General features: G+C 43.9%; 1 protein-coding gene across 5 annotated transcripts in view; it reads right to left on the bottom strand.

The window, feature by feature from the left end:
* The window catches only part of LOC115024540 (zinc finger MIZ domain-containing protein 1-like), a 105,823-nt gene that overhangs the window by 4,289 nt on the left and 80,379 nt on the right, over nt 1-21,155 (bottom strand). For 2 of the 5 annotated variants that reach the window (XM_029456223.1, XM_029456222.1), the window contains 16 exons: nt 5,647-5,782; nt 5,123-5,240; nt 4,791-5,008; nt 4,493-4,694; nt 3,916-4,191; nt 3,642-3,833; nt 3,187-3,264; nt 2,923-3,091; nt 2,688-2,829; nt 1,778-1,988; nt 1,530-1,635; nt 1,269-1,429; nt 1,089-1,156; nt 906-974; nt 581-822; nt 273-433 (listed from right to left, as the gene is read on the bottom strand). In XM_029456223.1, coding sequence (XP_029312083.1) covers nt 273-433; nt 581-822; nt 906-974; nt 1,089-1,156; nt 1,269-1,429; nt 1,530-1,635; nt 1,778-1,988; nt 2,688-2,829; nt 2,923-3,091; nt 3,187-3,264; nt 3,642-3,833; nt 3,916-4,191; nt 4,493-4,694; nt 4,791-5,008; nt 5,123-5,240; nt 5,647-5,782 — 2,549 coding nt within the window. Of the gene's footprint in view, nt 1-272; nt 434-580; nt 823-905; nt 975-1,088; nt 1,157-1,268; nt 1,430-1,529; nt 1,636-1,777; nt 1,989-2,687; nt 2,830-2,922; nt 3,092-3,186; nt 3,265-3,641; nt 3,834-3,915; nt 4,192-4,492; nt 4,695-4,790; nt 5,009-5,122; nt 5,241-5,646; nt 5,783-14,572; nt 14,609-18,903; nt 19,042-21,155 lie in introns of those variants that run through there. The other 3 variants (XM_029456225.1, XM_029456226.1, XM_029456224.1) reach the window with 3 other exon arrangements.

The following is a 21,155-nucleotide window of genomic DNA, read 5'->3' as shown; positions in this document are numbered from 1 at the left end:
AACCCAAACAATCTTTAGGGTTGTTTCCTAAATTCATTCTGCATGGTTAACTGTGAAACTTATATACTTAGGTCTCAGTGTGCTTTTTTGTTGCGAGTATCCTTTGTTCTCACTGCCAGATGAAGAAAGAAACACTCAAACCTGAATTATATAGCACACTTAGAAATAATTTAACGGATAAACATGAAAGCAAAACATTTTTTTTTTATAAATAAAAAGACAAAGAGAGGCTGAAAGGCAGAGTCAATAAACTAACTGGTGGGAGAACTCACTGAGTCAGGCATGTTGTGTGAGAGCTTGTCTTGGGTCATCAGGCTGTTGGGCATGTCAGGTGGGTGAGACAGCTGGGGACCGTGCATGAAATCATTCATCGACGTACCGCCAGGGGTGCCGTGAGGGAAGTCAAAGTTCCCGTGCCCCTGGTAACTGTTACCTAGCACACACACACACACACAAAAAGTAAATACGTGTGTATATTTCTTACCTTTTGTAGTGAGACTACCCAACATTTAGGAGACGTATACTGAAGCATATGAGGTATAACCACTTTGTATACTTGTCTTGTATGTTTGTGTCATACCTTGGCTGCCATATTCACTGTTGCCCCCTTGCTGAGAAGATAATAACGGGTATGGTGACGGTCCCGGGCCGAGCTGAGCTATCATCTCCATCACATTGGGCATGATCATTTGGCTGGGGCTCATAGTCTTAAACCTCTTGGCCAGCGGTCCATCTGGATCCTCCTTGATGTGGATATCAGATTTAATAGCCACCGGCCGCCAACTACACGTCGGGTCAATGGTCACCTCCTCAAACTCCGAGCTGGTGAAATGCAGATGAAATGTTTAGTATTAAGAAATAAAGTCAAATACATTCTATACGTTACACATTTGTTTCCAACTTACTTTTGAATGGCGTTCAAGATTCCCCACATGTACTGGTCCACTTCGAGTCCCTCTAACAACGCTGTTTTACTGCGGAGAGAAGAGAGGCAGGGTTTAAAATGCTGAGAGAGACAAACACATGGATTACAGTCAAAACTACAAGCAGGGCAGATACTGTTATATAGTTACGATGAACACACTTACTTGCATACAGGACATCGCCATGTCCCCCGCTCACAGTTCAGTTGTAAATATGATTCCAAATCAAAACACTGCAATAAGAAAGAAAAGTCACATTTGTTATCCAGTACACTACTTCAAAAACGCTTGTTCCCTTAAGGCATGAGCTTTTTCAGTCTGCTTGTTTATCCCTGCAGTGTTTACCTGAACGTGTTTGCAGTCATGGCCTCTCGCTGGAAGTTGTATTCGCCGGAAGGTGATTGGACATTTGAGGGAAACTTTAATGGCCGTCTGCTCTACGCCGTCCTCTCCGTTGAGCGCCACGTTCCCCGATGACGCCGCTACGCTGCTGAAGTTCCTCTTAACTTTAAGGCAAGAGGAGAGAAATATAGTGCGTGAGCAAGGGCCTCTGAGGACGATCAGAACATAAGGGTGTGAAATGTAACCGTGTTCTTGTGCGTATACCTTTGGTGATGCAGTGCTCTGCAGGCAGAAGCCTCTTCTTCAGTAGGCCCTGGAGGACAGAGCGAACTGAGGGCCTGTGGACCAGCTGCAGCACAAACAAGTGCGACTGCAAAGGGAAACATCACTGTTACTATCACAAACATCCTCATAGGGTGTATTAGTTTACTATATCAACACAGCATTAAATATAATCTGCAGGGTAGATTTTTTATGTCTGACTTTTATTTATTGGAGATTTGTGTACTTACACAGCAGCAGGCAGTGACTGTGATCTGGATCGTGTTCCTTCCTGGCTGGCATACGTGTTTCAAGTGCAGGGGTTTGTGGGAGGTCTTATTGTCTCCCCGCTCGATGGTGAGCGGCGTGGCGTTTACGCTGACTTGGACCGATGCCGGCCAGTTGGTGTTCATCTGACGGTCTTCGTGGTGGTAGCACTTAAACTGCAGCTCCAGGTCCGATCTGCACAGACAAGCGAAGAACAGAGATTCATTAATAAGTGGATAAAAAAAGAAACAACAGCAGTCTGATGTTTCGTCCTATAAGCATGAATGACCTTCTCCAAGTTAGCTGGAAAAAGTGGTGGTTTGATTTTTTTTTTCCAATGATTCTCCCCAGCAGACTGTATGAATGCACAACATTTTCAATCTGCTTGCAAAGGTTATAAGGAATTGAAGAATACCCATTGGGACTTGGAGCTTAATTTCCCTGTTGACTGGAAATCAAGACAGAGAAGCCAAAAAAAAACCTTCTTGGAAACCAGGTCTTTAGTTCAAGCAGATTGCTACAACTATACAGTGAAGTGGGCTTTAAACTGAGGTATGGTTGGGTATCATCCACATAACTATAGATGGACACATTATGTGTATTAGCAATGCTTTTTTTTTATCCTCCCAAATTTCAATAGACAATTTCCTTGCACTGTTGTCAATGCTAACCCCAAGTTGCTTGAGCTGCAACAGGAAAATAATTCTTCACTGGCTTCCCACCCATCTCTGCCAGTGGCATTTTATGCTGTTTATATGTATACAGATTATTACTGCAAGGCTGGTTACGTTGGGACCAGGGAAAATGGACTCTCCAGTAGTTACTATCTTTACTATATAAAAATGAAAGGATAGAGAAAAATAAAACGAATGTATGGCAAAGGTGATGTCTTACCTCCACATGAGCGTCTGGTGTACAGAGGGCCGTAAGTGGAAGACGTGGTTGCTGACAGCCAGGTTATGCTCTAGCCTGAAGGGCTCTAGGACTACTCCATCTCGAACTGGGAACGTCAGGCGCAGCTCCTCGTTGTGGTTGGCTACATTGGTTGAAGAAGATGGTCAGACTATCATGAAGTTTTTAAAGGAATAACTAACTGTTAAGATTTCTTCATTGGACATCTTCCACTGACCTGGAGGGGGAGGGAGAGCGTTGATATTTGGTTTGATGTCAGGAGGGAAGGGTGGCTTCACGTCCTGGTTTGGCGACAGGTATGGTGGGATGTTACTTCCTGGGGTCATTGGAGGGGTTGGGTTGCCTGGCACTGGGGAGTGAGGGTAGTTACCCACCGGTCTGGGAGGCTATATTAAAGACAATCGATTAGTAAATCAAATGTTCATGGGACTATAAACACAACCAAGAGTATGAAAATGTGTTGAAACTAAATTGGACTTACCCCATTCATATTACCCTGGCTGTACTGATATCCACTCCCAGAGAAGTTATTTGTTTGGCCATTAAAAGGTGGCTCTTGCTGAAATTTGATAAAACAGATTCAAAATGAGTTTTTTCACCCTCCAAGTTAACCTCCATTATTTGTTTGAGAATTATTTTAATTACAAAAAATGGATATGAATATAGAGTGAAAATATATGAATGAATAAATGACAAAAAAATAACTAAATTGGATAGAAAAACACAAAAAATTAATATAAAACAAGAATTACATAAAACAATAAGATTACTAACCCCCGACCCCAATTTATATGTACCAAGAAGCTGCTAACACCTGGCTAATAATGGCACACACATTTTTGGTATGATACCCTGCAAATCAGTTAGAAAGTCTAGTGTGGAGGATTTATATCCTGAACCAGAACATTTTCAATACATTTCAATATATTACTGCACCTTATAGTACTGGCCCATGGCACCGCTGGGTGGCGGGTATTGACCCTGCAGCTGCTGTCCTGGCATCCTCTGGCCGGGGTAGTTTGGGGACGGCAGCGGCCTCGAGGGGTTGGGTGTGGGGTATTGACCCTGCTGGTTAGGGAACTGGCTGTTTGGTCCATACTGCTGCCCACCATAGTTTGACTGTGGATGCTGTGATGACAAACATAAATGTAACTTCCAGTAAACAAGCTAAACACTTAAAGGTGAAACTGTTGAATTCACACCAACTCACCTCCCCTGGGTACGGCCTTTTCATGCCCTGCATACCCATGCCCTGAGGCCGGGATCCTGCATAGCCTTGCTGGGGCATCCTTTGGCCGTGGGCCCCGAAAGGCCCTATGCCTTGGCCCCTGGGCTGGTTCATTCCAATGGGAGGGCCGCTCATGTTGGATGCATTCATACCAGCCCCCATGTTCCCAGGGTTGGAGGGAGGGCCGCGGGGTCCTGGCTGGTTCATGAACTGGCTGGTGTATGCCTGGCTTGGTCCCATCTGGAAAGAGGAACTCATCTGGAAGACAAAATAAGTTCAATCAACCATCTCTGAGTTGACTGTCAATGTTGCAAATTTAAAAGTTACAAAAGACAAACATGCTCTACCCTCTGAACAAACATGTGTGCCTGTAAGATTTTGTTATAGCTAAATGTGCTATTTCCAGTTGATTCCTACTTCAGCTAATTATTCATTATTATACATTTGATTTACCACCAATTAACCTAAATCAACCTTTCTCAGCTTCCTGTTAGAGTGCTACTGCTCATATTGAAAGGTAAAGTCAGTGAGGTTCTATCAGTTCGTTGACGTGTCCTACCGGTCCATATTGGTTCATGTCTTTGTTCTGGGTTTCTTGCATGGCAGCTACGGTCGCTGTGGCAGTGGCGGTTGCTGTGGCAGCAGCAGCAGCGACTGCGGCAGCGGCGGCAGCAGCTGCAGGCTGGGTGAAGTCTGATGGAGGACGGGAGTGTTGAGGGATGCCCATTCCTCCAGGTCCAGCGTTAGGTCCTCCAGGGTAACTATGACAAAGAGCAACACAATATGAGCTCAGACCATCATCCTGGAGGATCATTTGTTCAGAAGCAATAATTGGTACTAAGCCACCGTCCACTTACTTGCCACCGAAGCCTCCTCCTCCGGGGTAGTTGGGTCTTCCGTACATCCCCTGCTGCATGTAGGCCTGGTTGGAGTTGCCTTTGTTTGAGAACTGCTGCTGAGGGCCGGAAAACTGAGGAGAGTTCATCCCTGGATTGTTACCAGACATACCCGAGCCCATGGGGTTACCCCCAGGGTTCATGGGATTGTTGTTGTTCACCATGGGATTCCCCAACACCTGTTGGACAGGGACATACAGATAGATATACATGTGTAAATGTTGGATGCTTGAACATTAAGTCAGAAAAGTTCATACTTTGACTCTGACTGTTAGACATGTATAGGATCTCACCTGGCTCTGCGACGTGTTGGTCACGCCCCAGACGGTGGTCACCACCGACAACGAACCTGGAGGCTGAGTGGTGTTCTGTTGCCAGGGAACTGAGTCGTAGGGGAAAGACCCATCTCTGCTGAGGATGGATAAACAAACGTCATGTATGCTAAACAAAATGTGCCCTGCGTCACTGCACAAATACAGTCATACTAAGTATATTTGCATTTGCTGAACGATAGGGAAAGACAAAAGTTTTACTGTTAGGGTTATAAAATAAAAGCATGTTCTTCCTCTTGAAACGCACAAACAATGTGTTGTAATGATTAACTACATGTACTAGGAGTTGTGAGGTGATGGTTGTTTGTGCCGATTGACTGTGCTACAAGCAGTTAGTCTGGCAACTGATCCATAAGGAACACCGGGCTTCATGTGGAGAGGAAGGGCTTTCCCCGAGGGCCTGGTCTGTCTGTTCACACACCCAACACGCACATACAAACACACCTCACACACAAGCCAAAAAGCGCAGCAGTGTGAACACTGACCCATGTGAGAGGCCGGGTTTCATGGAGCTCATGGGGGGCTGCATGGGCACTTTTCCCGGAGGCTCGTTCTGCCTGTTCTTCTGGTGACGAAGGAGGAGGAGGCGTCCAAGTTCCTCACACCACGAGGACAGGAGAGCTGGAAAGAGAGCAGAGGAAGAGTGTATCAGTGGACTCCTTTGAGAAATAACTGCAGAGGTAACAGCCCTCTAATGCAAGCGCTGCAAAAACCTGCAAAAAGTGATTATGTGAGGAGACGAGGGCAGACGAAACAACAACTTAGGAACAGAAGCTTCTGAAAAAAGGCGAACTGAGAAAATGATGTGTAAGGTGTTTGTGCAAAAGAACACTATGACAAATCAGGGGAGTCCTGTCTGTGCAAGGTAACACAGAAAAGGTGTACAGTACACATAAAAAAATAAGGAATGTCACTGAAAACATTAAAAACAACATATTTTTCTGTTTTTAGATATTTTCTGAAATTAGAAGGCGAGTAAAAATAATGATCTTTTTTTTGTTTGTTTGTTAGTTTGTTTCGATTAACTTTTTCTATCCTGCTTATGAACTGGTTTATGTTTATTGGACTTTAAGAAGATACATTCACACAGGAAGTCAACATTTTCCTTTTTATTCATCGCCTTTCAATGATATGCAATTAAATTCAGTAACATTGACTAGGAAATGAAGGCTTTCTATGGGGGGGGATGAATGCAAACAGTAAAATGAAAGACATTTTTTTTTGCCAGTTGAGGAGCAGCTTACTTCCTAATATTTAAACATACTAATATGCTTTACAGTACAGATAAATAAACAATAAATGACTTCATGTTTGGGCTCCTTCATGCTATAAAAGATCAGCTTTAAATCCAGCATGTCACTGCTTCTCTTGGCCACTAGGGTTCACTCTGGGCCCGCAGATGGACTCCAGCCCTTCCCTCTCCACCTTCCTTCCTACCTACCGCTTGGTTAGGTAGCCACCACAGAGCACGTTTGATCGAATCATATGCTTTTCATCTGCAGTGCATGTTTTTGTACTGTGCCAACTACAAAAGACTCACTTTTCCTTTTTCTCTCCCTCTCCCTGCCTCCTTCCAGCTTCTCTCTGTGGCGTCAGTGGAGAAAGGGAATGTGGATTCAATCAAAGAGCAGGGCAGCCACCTCCTCTTATGATTCACAGCACTTCTAGGCTGACTAAGGAGCTAGTACGCAAGGGAGGAGGAGGAGGAGGAGGAGGAGGAGGAGGAGGAGGAGGAGGAGGGGGATGAAACAGAGCGCTTGGTGATTTCAGCTGCGCTTCGCGCAAAAAGCCACGTCAATATGACAGCAGACAGTGCAGGCTGTCCTCGCAGGCAGATCCACCCTGCTGCCACATGCAAGGACGGGCCGCCACAGCACATATTACACAGAGAGGGAGAGGTAGAGTGACAGATAAAAAAAAGAAAAAAGGTTGAGTGAGTCAGTGAGAGAGGAGGCATCAGGCTAATGGGGCTGATGGGAGGGAGGAACAAACAAAAGCTTCTGACTCCCATCACAAACATGGCAACCCAGAGATTTGACCACACATGAGTGCTTCCAAACAGAGCCTACTGACACACGCATAAGGAAAGACACCACACTGGCTTTTATTATATTCGTAGAGGTAAAAATAAATAGGACACGAGATGTCCTCTGAGTGGCGCCGAAATTCCGAGGACAAAACAGAATTTCAGCATCGACACACAAACACACACCTTCTCCTCTCAGAGCATCGCACCCCAAAAGGCACGTCCCCTCCTTTCATTTGAACACTGAGCACACCAGCCTCGCTCTGTGTAAAGATGAGGGCTGGAATACAAAAGACATGTACAGATGGTGCCAGCAGTCTCTCTGCCTCTCCCTCTCCTCTCCTCTCCCCTCCCTCCCACTCCTTTAAAAGCAGCACGGGGCTCAGGCGCAGAGGCAGCTGGGTTTTTCCTCCTTCCCACCCGCTCATGCTCCCTCTCTTTTTCTCTCTCTTTCCCCCCCCCCCCCCTCCTTCCTGCCTCCTGTTCCTGGCAAGGCAGGTGCCAGGAGACAGGCTGTGCTGTTCCTCCAGAGGATTGATCTGACTTTACCACGGCTGTGCTTTGGTTGACAGAAAAGGCCTCTCAGGTGCCGTTCTCCTGAAAACATCACACTCGCAGGTTGATGCACAGATTTGTAGGTTAGCTTTAATTAAATGGAACCGGGTCCAAGTGCGGCTAATAGGTTTACGAGTTTCACATCTATGTTAGAACGTCCTCCAGTGTTTCTACAGCACCCTCCCTCTCCCCAGACCCCCTTCTGATGGAGAGTTTTCAATTCAAGGGTCTGGCGATCAGCCAGCATGTTACAGCTCAATTAGGTCCCATTATTCTCTTCCAACAAGGGGTAACTTGCACTTCTTCTATGTTGATAAACATGTTGCCACAATTTCTCCCCTAACTGAGCCACCGTAAGGCCGTCTGGCGGAGGGGACCGTATCCTCGTTTCACACCGAGGCCGACATCAACAGCCGCAGGACAAAAACAACAACAGCCGAGCAGCGAAATGACAATACATATCTAAGAGAAAGAGAGGGAAAAGAGCAGAGAGAGAGGGAAGCACCAGCGCTACCACTTAAAGAGGAATTATTCTACCCCACCATTAGATAAAGGGCTTATCACCACTAAATGATCACCTCTGCTGAGCACCAACCTGTTTAAAAGGAGAGGCACTCTGTCATTGACTCAGAGGATAAACTTCAGGTTTCATATGACAGGAGGAGGAACATCCAACCCGGTACTCATCACAGACTCTCCCTCCTCCTTCACCCAAGCATCTCTCAGGACAGTGCGGATGATGAACACAAAAGGATTACTGTTATTCTTCTCCTCTCCTCCCACAGACGGCCCTTCAATAGACTCATCTGTTTCCCTCCCTGAGAAGAGCCAAAACTAGAGATAATCGTCTCAGGTGAAGCTTTTCCAAATCACGACGACTGTTCTGGAGTGAATCAAACTGTCGTTTGGTGCTACAGAACATCTTTTTGCTCTGTTTACATTGCTCTCCCTGGCGGCTATGGGTCTCTGTCTTCCATAAGGAGAGGAGCCTATCCTGTTTGCCTTGTAGATAGTCCCAGGGGCCCGGCTGAGTCTGAGCCGTATTGATATTCTAGTGCTCAGCTGTGCAGCCTGATGGTCAGCCACAGTGAAGGGCGGTAAACGCATCTGCTGGGACTAGATGGGTGGTTCAGTGGCAGGGCCCGCAGCTTCCAGCTTCACTCTGTCATAAAGCCCCGGGGAGACATGACAAATGACATGGACTGCATCCCTGACAGTTGTTCAATGCTCTTTCCAATGATAATGCTCCCCCAACCCAACTTTCACCACACATTCAGACAGGAGGCACATAGATAAACTGTGCTGATTAAATGTCTCGATTCTGCCTTGTTTTGCTCTACCAAAAGGAAAGGGCCTCTAGATTAAAGGGTCAGTTCACCCAAATTACATGGTGTCTTTGGTGTCTAGCCATTGTGGGTTGCCCATGCTTTGAGATATCTGTGTCTACCCCAATACAATGGAAGTGAACAGAATTTCATTTGTGCAGCTCAAGAATTCTATGTGGTCTTTAACAAAGCTACGTGCGTGCCCCCGACATGTGATTGCATTTTTGAGCAGGTGTACGGAGATAGTGCATGTGGACTGCAAGAATTGTGACTGGTCAGTTTGGGCTGTTTGTGATTTCAAGTTTCGAAGAGACGTTTAAGAGTGAAGACGAGATGAAGCAAAAAACAGGCTGAGCAGTCTTTTCAGTCATGAAACATGGCAGACTTTCCCAATGTCATTCGTATCGCAAAGTAATTGAAAGAATGTAAACACAGTTACTGCGGCGACAATAGGCTAATTAATGATAAACCTTGTTGCAGTGCATAAACAGTACACATCAAAACGTATGCTCCAGGCATCTACAGTGAGACTCCTGTTATCCCTCTACGTCAACTATAAATCCATTTTTTTACCAGAGGTTCAGTCCCTCTAAAAGCTGTTGACAACATTTTTCAACACTTTGAACAGGAAATTCCATTCACCACCATTGTATTAGGGTGGAGGCTGTAATTGAATAAATGTGTTTCGGGTGCTGCACAAACAACCTGTAGGAGAGGATAACCCTACAAACACGACATGAATGGCTGCCATTAAAAAGGTCACTCCTTCACTTGCTGCCTCCTCCAAAACATTTTTTTCTACTTTTTTTCCCCTCTTGCTTTCCCTCCGTTTACTGGCGGGGGATGTGAAGGGGAGGCAGCAGGTAAGGCAGATGCCAAGAGCTCTTATGATCCTCGTCCCTCCCCTCCCTCCCTTTCTGCTCTGTATCTAATAGACACCTGCTCCCTCGTCAACCCTGGACTCCCACCCGGCATCGTCCCACATGGCTCGGTCACTAATGTCCACACAGACATACAGTACACATCCAGTCATCTCATCACACTCACATTATCAGCAGCACTTCCTCACTTATTCCCAAAATTAACTATAACAACAAAGTCCAAATTTCGCAATAAACCTGTCGTAGAGAATCCCAGCCCCCAAACGGCTTGTTTGAAGACATTTAGCCAGAAGGGCTGAAAGGAGAACAAAGACCAAGAGCAAACTAACAAGAACAGCTCTAGTGGGCTGCACTCTTTAGTTTCTGAGGGAGCTCTATTCACGTTCTGTTCCTCCCTCCCTCCTCTCTCTCTCTCTCTCTCTCTCTCTCTCTGCCCAGAAATGTTTGAATGGACACAAGCCTCCTGCAGGCCAAAGTCAATTAAAATAAGAGAGAGTCTAGGGAGCCCTAGTATCCCTGGTTACTGAAACCACCTTAAGAGGCCATGCAAAACAGCCATGTTTAATTTTCGCCAAAGAATCCCTCGCTTATGTAGGCTTCCTGGAACTGCAAAAATCTGGGATTTACCTCATAATGTACGGAAAACTACATGAATAACTGGTTGCTATGACATTGCTTGCAGCCGGTGCCAAACTCTCCTGCATAAACTACCGGTTGGATCATAAATCATCTCCCTTTCTGCTTAGCACCACTCGGGAAACACACCACAGAGCCATGGATGCCCGCCTGCCATTGAACCTCTCTTTTGTCTTTTCACAGATGCCACCAATTATTTATCAATGCCAATTTGATAATGAAATGGAAGCGAATCGTCCATCATGTGGTCTTTTGAGGGGCAGGTAGAACAGGTTACAGATCTGTCAACCCATGACAGAGCAGAACTTGTTCATCCATGGGGGGATAATTAGATGGAAGCTCACAGGTGGACCGCCTTTAACACGTTACACATTTTACATCTCTGGTCACCCGCTCAACTCTGCGGCTCGGAAGCGAGCGCAAACTGGATGTCGTAAAAACCGAGTCTGTAAACTGACTTCATTAGCTCACTTACTAAGATTTTGAAGTTGGGTGAGTCAGTTCGTGACATAATTCAGGGTGAGTGATATTTTCAGAAAGCGGATGAAGTGGGAAGGATGTGTGAAGTGGGAACATGTGAATGTCATCGCTGCCATGTGGCCTCAAAAATGTGACATATTTCCCCTGAGGTCCCTTGAACATAAGCAGTCAAGGAGCTATCTCATTAAGTGAAAATGAGCTGAAAGACAAATGAAAATAAATAAATCACAATGGCAGTGAGTGTGGAGCAGTGGAAAAGTATGAGAAGCAGCTTCATGTTGTGGATTGAAAGCATTAACGCTAACAGTTATAAAACAGCCTGTCTATATAGGCCAGACACCCGCCTCCTGTCTGCACCTCATCTTTGTCTGCTGCCTTTTTTTTTTTCTTCTTGCATTATTTCCTCTGCCGCTCTCTCTGGGAAGTTAGTGATGTTGGAGTCTTGTCAATGAGTACTTAGGCCTGCTGCCTCATGGGGAGCCAGACATGCTGGCTAGGTTTTATGGCCCATTTCAGAGCTGCCCCGGCTTAAATACAGCCTCCTGCTGGCCACATGGCCGCAATGTCGTGCCATGTCCATCCGGCAAGGAGAACTGGGGAGGAGGGGAGGGGGGGGGGGGACGCTTGGACTCGGGCCAACAAAAGGTTTTACTGAGGCCACAAGCATATGTGACCATGTGGAGGCAAGCAGCACGTGGAGAAAAAGAAAACGCTGCAGATTCTGGGTTTCTGTTTTTGACATCCTGCGTTCAGTGTTGCAACATGAAAAACGTCTTATTAAGACTGAGTGATAAAAAAAAAAAGATGTCCCTTCATTCCTCTCAACTTCCCACTTCTGCCGTCGTAGTAACTTCAGTATTTAAATATTCAGCTAACCACTTCTTGATGCAAATTTCCATCTATATACATATACAAATGCAGGATTTCTGTTTGTTAAATCGTTACAGAAATGTCAAAGACTATTAAATCAAATCTGTGTCCATAGATTCAAGATAAAGATTATACTGTATATCTTTAAAGAAATCCACTTGGCACTAACTGAATACCAACATGATACAATATACGCCACAATCTCAAGATGATTTATGCAGATCTCATCTCTGACTGACATTTCTTGGTCATGGTTATACAGGAAGCAAACCTTCGCCTAAGCAGGCCAGTTTTTTTATTTTTTTAAAGATAATCCCTCTTGGCACATGCAACAAATCTCTTCATTAAAAACAGGGCATGCCATTCAGGGTCCCTGTAAAGCACGGAGGTGGAAATCTATAGCATTTCGCCCCCCTGGTGAGAATTAATTCCTTGTGCATTTAAGCCAAACATCTCCCCCGACCAACATTCAATCTTCAATCTGTTACTGTATGTCGCTCCCTGCTAGCCTAAGCTGATTGGGAGCAAAACGCCTTCCAAACCTACATCTTTATGTCTTAATTCAGGAGCTAAAGTCTGCCAACAGTATGTCTGAGGTCAAGTTCTCTCAAAGAACCATAGCAGGGGTTTTGCAAGAATTAGCACATTTAACTGCTGACCATTTGGCAAAGCACGCCATTGTGTTTTTGATTTTTGACATATTTTTCCTACCATTTAACGCAAACCATTTATTATATTAAAAATCTATAAAGACATTTGAGTTGTGTGAAACATCACGGCAAACATTAAGTGTGGAAAAGTGGAGACTGCATTACCACAAAGTGATCATGAAACTTAATGAAGACTAGCATTTGTATTCTTTTGTATTTTTCATTTGAAACTTTTATAAATGTTTTATGTAGCTTCTTGGGGATCTTGACAAGTGATATATATAAGTACACTTTACTGAGTTTAATGATGTTCATACTGTACACAAATGAGTGGAAACGAATGAAATATACATAAAAATAATAAAACAGTGCAGCTTGCATTTGAACCGACAAATGCAAAAGCATAATGCGCTCATGAATTGTAATTAAGGAGCTAAAACAGAAATAGTGCCAAGGTCCTTATAAAAAGGGAAAATAATCTTTACTGACTAGTAGAAGATGATGCAAAATCTTTGTGTGCCACAGACAATCACATCTCGCTTGGATAAGACAAGTCCTCACGAAAACTAACTGAAGACCCTTTCACCTGAACACACTGAGGGTCCAGCCGACTGCTCAGTGTGTCTGACTGCACCAGCACTGAGTCTGTTTTTAACTGTGCACTTCTGCACCAGATTATCAGATGAGCAGGAGTCAGACTGTTTCCACGAGCAACAGGCTGCTATTAACCAAGGCCCAGCCTTAAGCCCTCGTCTACAATGATACTAATTAGGCACGGAGCAGATGTGCCCGGACTTGTGCCCACCTCAGGGTGCTGGGCAGGGCCGGTAGTGTCACGGCGGCATACGCTGGTGGCTGATTCACCTGCAACCTTTTCTCAGTTGGCCTGGGGTCAAAGCCTCCCTTTAGAAGTACAGTAGGAGCAGACACTGGAGGAGCCTGGGTCGAGTCCCGGCACCCCTCTAGGCTCATTAGAGTCGTCCATATGTGATAAACACTCAGGCCAAATGGAAACAATGAAACCATATCCAATTTAAACTAACCGAGATCATCCTTATGCTGACTTTATCTGTACATACAGAATGTATGGCCTCAGGCAGAATAATACAAAAAAAAACATTTTGAAAATAATTAATTTTGTTCTTTTAAATTGAATTTTTCTATTAATGTTTTAATATTTTTTTTAAACCTATTTTATACTGCAGAGTATAACTTAACAGTGGAGATGTGCTTTTAAAAATCTATTTATTTAATGCTTTATTTTATAGATTCCCTATTTTCTCAGTTAACTTTCTGGTATTTTGTCCATATACAAATAACATTAAAATCATATACACATAATATCCCTTCATTTTGCCCTTCTATATATATATCTATATCTATATCTATATCTATATCTATATCTATATCTATATCTATATATATATATGTGCCCAGGACTGAAACTCTGTTGCACATGTTTACTCTATAAAACAACCATTTTGCTATATTATCATTTAAGCTTGTTGTCCCAGTTTCCTTACAGCGATCATTAACGTTTCAACACATTATTCTGACACTGATGTAAACCTCTTTTCAAAACTCATACTAACACTATTTCACAGAAGTCTGTAGGCGAGGAGGGGTGGTGGTGGGGAGGGGGGGGGGGGTATAATTTACATACAAATCACCAAGAAGAACAAAGCATAAACTTAGATTGTTAATGGCTTCAATGAACAGCCAAGAACACAAGTGTGAACTGTGACGCAGGCAGGATGATAAAACAACATGTGTGACATGCTTCATACTGTAAAACTCCGACAGACAACACAACAGCAGCCATGTAGCTTTTTCTAAATGACCAACCAAAAAAAGCACATCTGATGTCATTCCATGTACAGTATGTCGACACGGTCTAATGTGAGGACATAATGTAAGGACTGTGATGAGGATGGTTGGTTGGATTCAGCCAATGTGCATGAGTTTCCTGTGCAACACACAGCAAGTACCTGAGTCAGACTGACACCTCCTGCAGCAGTTGGTTTCTGTAGGGTTCAAATTTTACATTTTACTGTACTTTACAAACATGTCTAAGATATTCAGTAAATGACAGACATTTGATTATGAGTTGCTCCCTTATTCAGACACAAACTTATGAGATGATGATTGAGAAATATATCAGGTTATAATTCACAGACTGAACATACTATACTTTAAATGAGCAAAATTCTGGATGTGAGGAATTGCAACAAAAAAAAAACTTTTGATAGATTACACTGTGTTATGGTACAAAATTACGATAATATCCAATGCAGGCAGTTTAAGGATTGTTGATCACACATCATGAAATTCCTGCTACAAACACAATAAAAATGACTAAATATTATTACTATTACCTCCGCCAAGGAGGTTATGTTTTCGGCTCAGTTTGTTTGTCAGATGGATTTAAAAACTACTGACCGGATTTTCATGAAACTGAGAGGAAGGGTGTAGCATGGACCAAGGAAGAACTCATAAAAATTTGGAGCGGATTCAAATAACGAGGTGGATACACAAATTATGCTTCTCTTTCGTTAACATTGAAAGATAGGGCATTTGTGCTGCATTCACGTGGTGTCGGAATAAACCGAAAAACTAGTTCCCGAATTCCGCATGAGAACAACAACCTTGAAACAGCTATAATGGCGTTGTTTTAACGCATATTCTATTCAGTGTCCGTGTTGATTCCACATTACGACTTAAAGCTCATGAACACACCGAAGTAGGAAGAGCGGCTTCCCAAATCTGGAAATGGGACTATCCGAGGAGCATGTGAATGCACCATTGGCCTTGGCGGAGGTCTGCGTTCTTCGAGTGCCATTCTAGTTAGTTATTGTTTTCCGTGGCAAAACTTCTAATCACCATAGGATATCTGCTAATTGATGAGCCTACTCTTCTCTATTACTATTGATTAACTCTGTAGCCCTCTGTCCGAGCAGTTAACGAGGTTTCAGCACAATTCTATGATAGACAACGATGTGTAAGTATTGTTTGTGTGTGCAGATGTGGATTGTGCCATAGACGTGTGGAAGAGGAATTATTGACGCAGTTTAAATCTCTGCGGTTCACGTATAGAGGTCGATAAAGGTCATAGATTACTTAATGCCTATTTAATGGGCTGCTTTAGCATCCTCCAATATCGTTATTTGTAATCTGTCATAACGGGCTCAGCATCACGTTGCCCAGTTAAAAAGGAGCAGATCTCTCTTATCTGACCTCCGAAAGTATCTTCTCACTGCTTTACAAACAACACGTGTAAACGATCGTGTGAAGGCCTTTACTCCCTTTCTGCAGAAGGGAACTCGTTCTGCTGTAGATACAGATCAAGTTAAGTGTTGCTACTTGCTCTGCACTCTTGATACCCGATACACAGCGAATGTATGATTGCTTTCCACCTATGGGATTGATCATAAATTAAGATCAAATAACAGAGAACCCACTGAAGTCTGCTTTTGTTTGCTGTTTTGTTTGTTCTTGAAAGGATTTACAGTGAGAATAACAAGTAGGCGGATGCGCTTGTGTTCCGCTTTTGATGTGAGGAGGAAACTCTACTTACGCTTACACCTTATATTTGTATTTCAATGCAATTTTAAAACTCTGATTATTATTTTTGGAGATCACAACACACTTTGTCCCATTTTTTGGGAAGTTTTCTCAGATTTGACATGACAAATATATGTCTATGAAGCACGCTGTTCTTTTTCAACAAAAGCTGTTTTGTTCTGTGCTTTCAGCAGACAAACCTCGAGTGAAACAGACTATCTGGAGTTCATTGCCCTAGAAATATCATTATTCATGATGGACTACACTGATTGGCTGTCAGTATTGCCGGCTCTGCCACCTTCTTCTTCTAGTCTTTGGAATATTCAAATATCAAATGTGATTGAACTCCTATTTTGGGTTTGGTTGGATTGGTGATCACGATTTATGTAGAGGTTTGAACAAACTGCATCCTGTAATAATTACTTATGGCTGGATGTTTTTTAATGATAACCCCCCCCCCAGCCTGCATGAGCTGCAAAGACACAAAGGTATCAACTGCTCCTCGAGGCCGATTGCTGTTGTTTTGATTTGGGACTTTATCGGAAAAAACTTCAGAGAAAAAGGTCAGTGCAATTTCGCACTTTGGTGGAGAGAAGAACATCTCGATGCAGAGAACAAGCGAGTCATCGAAACTGACAAAACAACCGTAATGAATAGTTGGAAGTGTGGAGTGCTGTGCAGCTAGCCAGACATCTCTTTACCAACACCGCCTGTTGCAAAACCTCTCTTGTCTTAGCTTGTTGGGAGCTGTCCCACACACACACATTTGAATAATTGCCTAAACCAGGACTTTACTGTACAGCTAAACAAAACCCCTTCATACTGGATAAAAAGCAGAGGGAACAATAAAGAAACCAACGTGCCAGAATATAATTCTCAAGTGAAGCCAATAGGAGAGACAGAAACTCATTCATTAAAGGAATACTCCACCCAAAATCTATCTTTTGCTTGGAAGGTGGCTCTGAAAAGTTTGTAGTTTGCTCCTGCGTTGATCTGTATGTTCAGTCTGCTCTACACAGAGCACTTCACCAGTGCTGCCACAGAAGTAGTTTATTTAGCTGTGGAGTGCAGAAAAGTGTTGAGTGTTGTTTTGACACTTCTTTTTTTGCAGTGACTCTGGATCCTCATTTAAATCCATTGTAACTGCTGTGAATAAAGGAGCAAGCTCCAAACCTTTCAGAGCCATCTTTCAAGCCTGCCGACAGGGGGTAGCTGATGCTCAAAAGATAGTATTTCTTTAATTTGAACGTGAACAAAACCGGCGCATTAGCATCTCAATGCAGTCAAATGTCTAAAATGTAAAACCTGTTGCTCCTATTTAAAAAACTCAGTGCACCACACACGATTGGACCATGAGAAACACTGATCTGAAACCAGTGAATTACTACATGGGGCGAAAGTCTGTGTGTGTCTCTGCAGTGAGCCGGGCTGCTTGTGCTGTGTGGCACAGAGGGGAGTGGGTGTGATAAACTGCCAAGAGTCTCGCGGAAAACGCCGCCTCAAGTAGGTCAGCGCGACTCAGAGAGATAATCAAGGCCATTTTGACCCCTTCTGTGTGAGCTGTAAGTGGGTCAAATGCAGCAGTCAGCTGTTGCAACTCTATCACGCGGGGCGCTGCGAGGCACTCGTCATACTGTCAGACCCCATTCCGTTAGTTTAAGACGTGGCAGGGTGCCCGCTAGCACCCACCAATGCAGGACTCAACCCTCGATCTGGCCCCCCGCAGTGGTGAAATAATGTGAAGTTACTCTCAGCAGCAGTAGCAGCAGATCCACCTTCCCCTCTTGTCACTGCAAACACAACCCTCTTTAACTGTTGTCTCCTCCTTTTGACAGCTCGCAGCTTTGCAGCTCTGTCCTATTCACAGCACCAAAAAAACTCCCCCTCTGTCCCCCCCTTCCCCCCCTTCCATGTCTAAAATGCCACCCGCATTTCAACCAGACTAACTCCAGCAATGTCCCTGCTTATTTCTCACTCTTCGCTGCACAGTACAGAACTCATGTGTCTAGAAACACTTCTAAGCACAAATCTGCAACAGCAGAACAAAGGCGATACAGGGCAGCCTTAATCTCTGCACTACTGAAGCCAGCAGCTATTTTAAAGCTCTTTCTCTGTGTCTCTCTATCCCTCCCACCGTCCCTCTTTTCTCTCTAACATTCTTCTTCCTCTCTCTCTCTCTCTCTCTCTCTCTCCCCCCCACCTCCCTCCCTCTTCTCCCACGTTTCCCCTCGGTGTCTCAGGGCAGCAGCTTCTCTCTGTTTTCCTCTCCTCTCTCCCTGCGTGTCCAGTGACTGACTGCACAATACACATCAATTATTCATGGCTGCTCTCTCCGTTTCGCAGGCAAAACCAATCACAGATGGAGTCATTGCTAATGGGCTCCTGCTGTACTTGCCACCGGCTTCTTTGCACTCAAGCAACAAATACCCCAGAGACAATGAGAGGGAAAACAGTGATAAGCTGTTAAAAAATTAAATTAAATAAAAACTTCATACAGCACTAACAGCCAAGAGAAGAAGAGGAGGACACACATTGTGGCCAGAGAAGAAGAAAGGTAAGTATCGTCACAAATCATTTTGCGAAATTAGGAGCCGGCTTCTGCAACATTAAAGGGTTAAAGACAGAGGGGGGGTGGGGGGGTGGGTGTGTGAGGGGAGAGGGGGGAGACATAGGGGGAGAGAAAGGGGGGGGGGGGGGGCGAGGGAGGACAGGCAAGAGAGGAAGAGAGAGAGAGAGAACCAAATGCTTATCTCCTCACCTCGGATGTATGCAGCAGTTATTGATGTATCTTCTTTTTCTGTCTAGTGATCCATTGCTTGCTCTCCCAATACACACATCACACAGAAGCAGCCACAGCCACTTCGCCAGAAGGGAGAGAGGGAGGGGAAGGGAGGAGGGAGGGAGGGAGGAGAGGAGAGGAAAAAAAAAAAAAATGCAGGCAGCTCACATTTCAAACCTGCAAAGGGGGGTGGTGCCTAATGTGCTAGACAGCCTGTATCTTGGCCCTAGTCCAGAGCAACGAGTAAAAGAAGCCTCAATCAATTCATTTAAAGCAACATTTGTTACCAGGGATATGAAACACAATTCCCGCCGAAAAAGTGGCGATAGATAAGTTTTAGGTGGGTACATTAAGCAGTGATTTCAGCCCCCAAACCTTGTCTTTGCATACAGTGGACTTAATCCATCAAACTAGTCATTGTAATTAAGGGGCATGGAGGACCATGAGGAGGAGGAGGAGGAGGAGGCTGGGTATTGTGGCTTCCTGATGCGCAGAGGGTTGGAATCAGAGAGGGAGGGGCCAATTAGACCACATTTGTCTATCAGCGAACATGAGCCGAAGTAAGCTTGTGGATAAATAATTACACACATATAAAACATGTAAACTGTGGGTAGACACACCACCTGAGGCAGTGTGGAGCATCTATTGTCATCTGCAAATAGAAATACTTGCACACACAAGCGCACATCACTCAGGTGTCAACTGATCTGTGGCTAAAATACAGTAATAGGCTTTTAATTAATTAGAGACACAAGGTGCAATGTATAATTAATTATAATATGCAAACATTTGAGTTTGTTGCACTGCAAATTGCAGAGCCATATGGAGCGGCTGAAGATGCTACCAATCACTTCCTGCTGCCACAGACATAATAACTGCGACAACTATAGAGAAGGACGGACGAGCTCAACAGCTCTCATCTCCGCTCTCTCCTGTCTGTATTTGCTCTCCTGGTATTTACTATCAGTTAAGTGCTCGGCAGGTGACTTACAGCCCTGAACCTCCACTGCAAGTCAACACATCCATCATAGCCGGCTGGAAGACTTCACATGCAGTGATCATACAGTGTAAAACACACTGATGGTCAAAAGTGGATACAGTGTTGTTACGACCCTAGATTAATAGCTTCGGTGACACTCAAATCATAAATAATAAGCCTTTAACCTCGTAAACTCTGACGCGGGTCTGTCTTAATAAACATCATGCAGCCACGCTTGTTTCACATCCATGTAACTGTGGTTTATATTCCAGTGGAGACCCCAGAAGTTTCCAAATATGTATCGCAGTTCATTTTGGAATACATCGAGAATATTTCCATTTGATTTAATGGCACAGTCGTAAACACATGCATGGGTTTGAATAAAGAAACTTGTAGCCTACGGAATATATCTAAATATAAAGAAGGTTAAGGAGGGAATTTAGGAGGAAATAAATCCAAGTTTGAATCATTAATATCAATTCATCTTATTTACAAAATCTGTTTTTGTGTCTTTATCTTGTAAATAATAGTACAGATCTACAATGATTACACTGTTCTTGGACTAAAATGATAGCAGACACCACGCTGCTTCATCACCATCTGAAATAAAAACACCCATCCATGGAAAATAAAGTCTTAAATGTGCATTTAAATCTAATTAAATAAAAGGTAGTCTGTATTTTCGACTGCTGCTCACAGTCAAACTCGGCCACCAACAATGTGTTATTCTCTATTTAGGAAAAGCCACAGCTAAACTATATGTTGACGCACACTGGGTGGAGAGATGGACCGAAAGTCGAAAAAAACAACAACATTTTGGTGTGGGAATCTCCGGGAAGAGAAATTACAGCCCTTCAGGCCTGTGTGTCTATCTGACCTCTGTATTGTGTGTACAATCAGAGACTTTTCCACAGCTCAATGACAACACCACGTCTGACCTCCGTGTCTTCAGCGCCACTTTACTGGAAGATCCGCGCTTCAAACTACTAGTTTAGAGGAATTTTATGTTAGATTTGCACTCAAGCTAATTTAAGACTACGAGTCCAAGAGCTTGACGGCACACTTGAAAAATATTCATCTTAACCTTAAACGTCTTACTTTGAAATCAGTGAGAACTTCGGCTTCTTTCCCGTCTTTGGGCGAGTAGCATGAAGACAATGTTCCTCTTTCCATTTAGCCTTCACTCCCAACTGGTTTATACTTTCCATAAAACTCCTTGAATGATTTACACTTAATATTTACTTAATGTTGT

Source organism: Cottoperca gobio, chromosome 19 (genome assembly GCF_900634415.1).
Source record: "Cottoperca gobio chromosome 19, fCotGob3.1, whole genome shotgun sequence".
Lineage (NCBI taxonomy): Eukaryota > Metazoa > Chordata > Actinopteri > Perciformes > Bovichtidae > Cottoperca > Cottoperca gobio.
The sequence above is the reverse complement of the archived record's forward strand: the minus strand, read 5'-3'. Positions and strand labels throughout refer to the sequence as shown.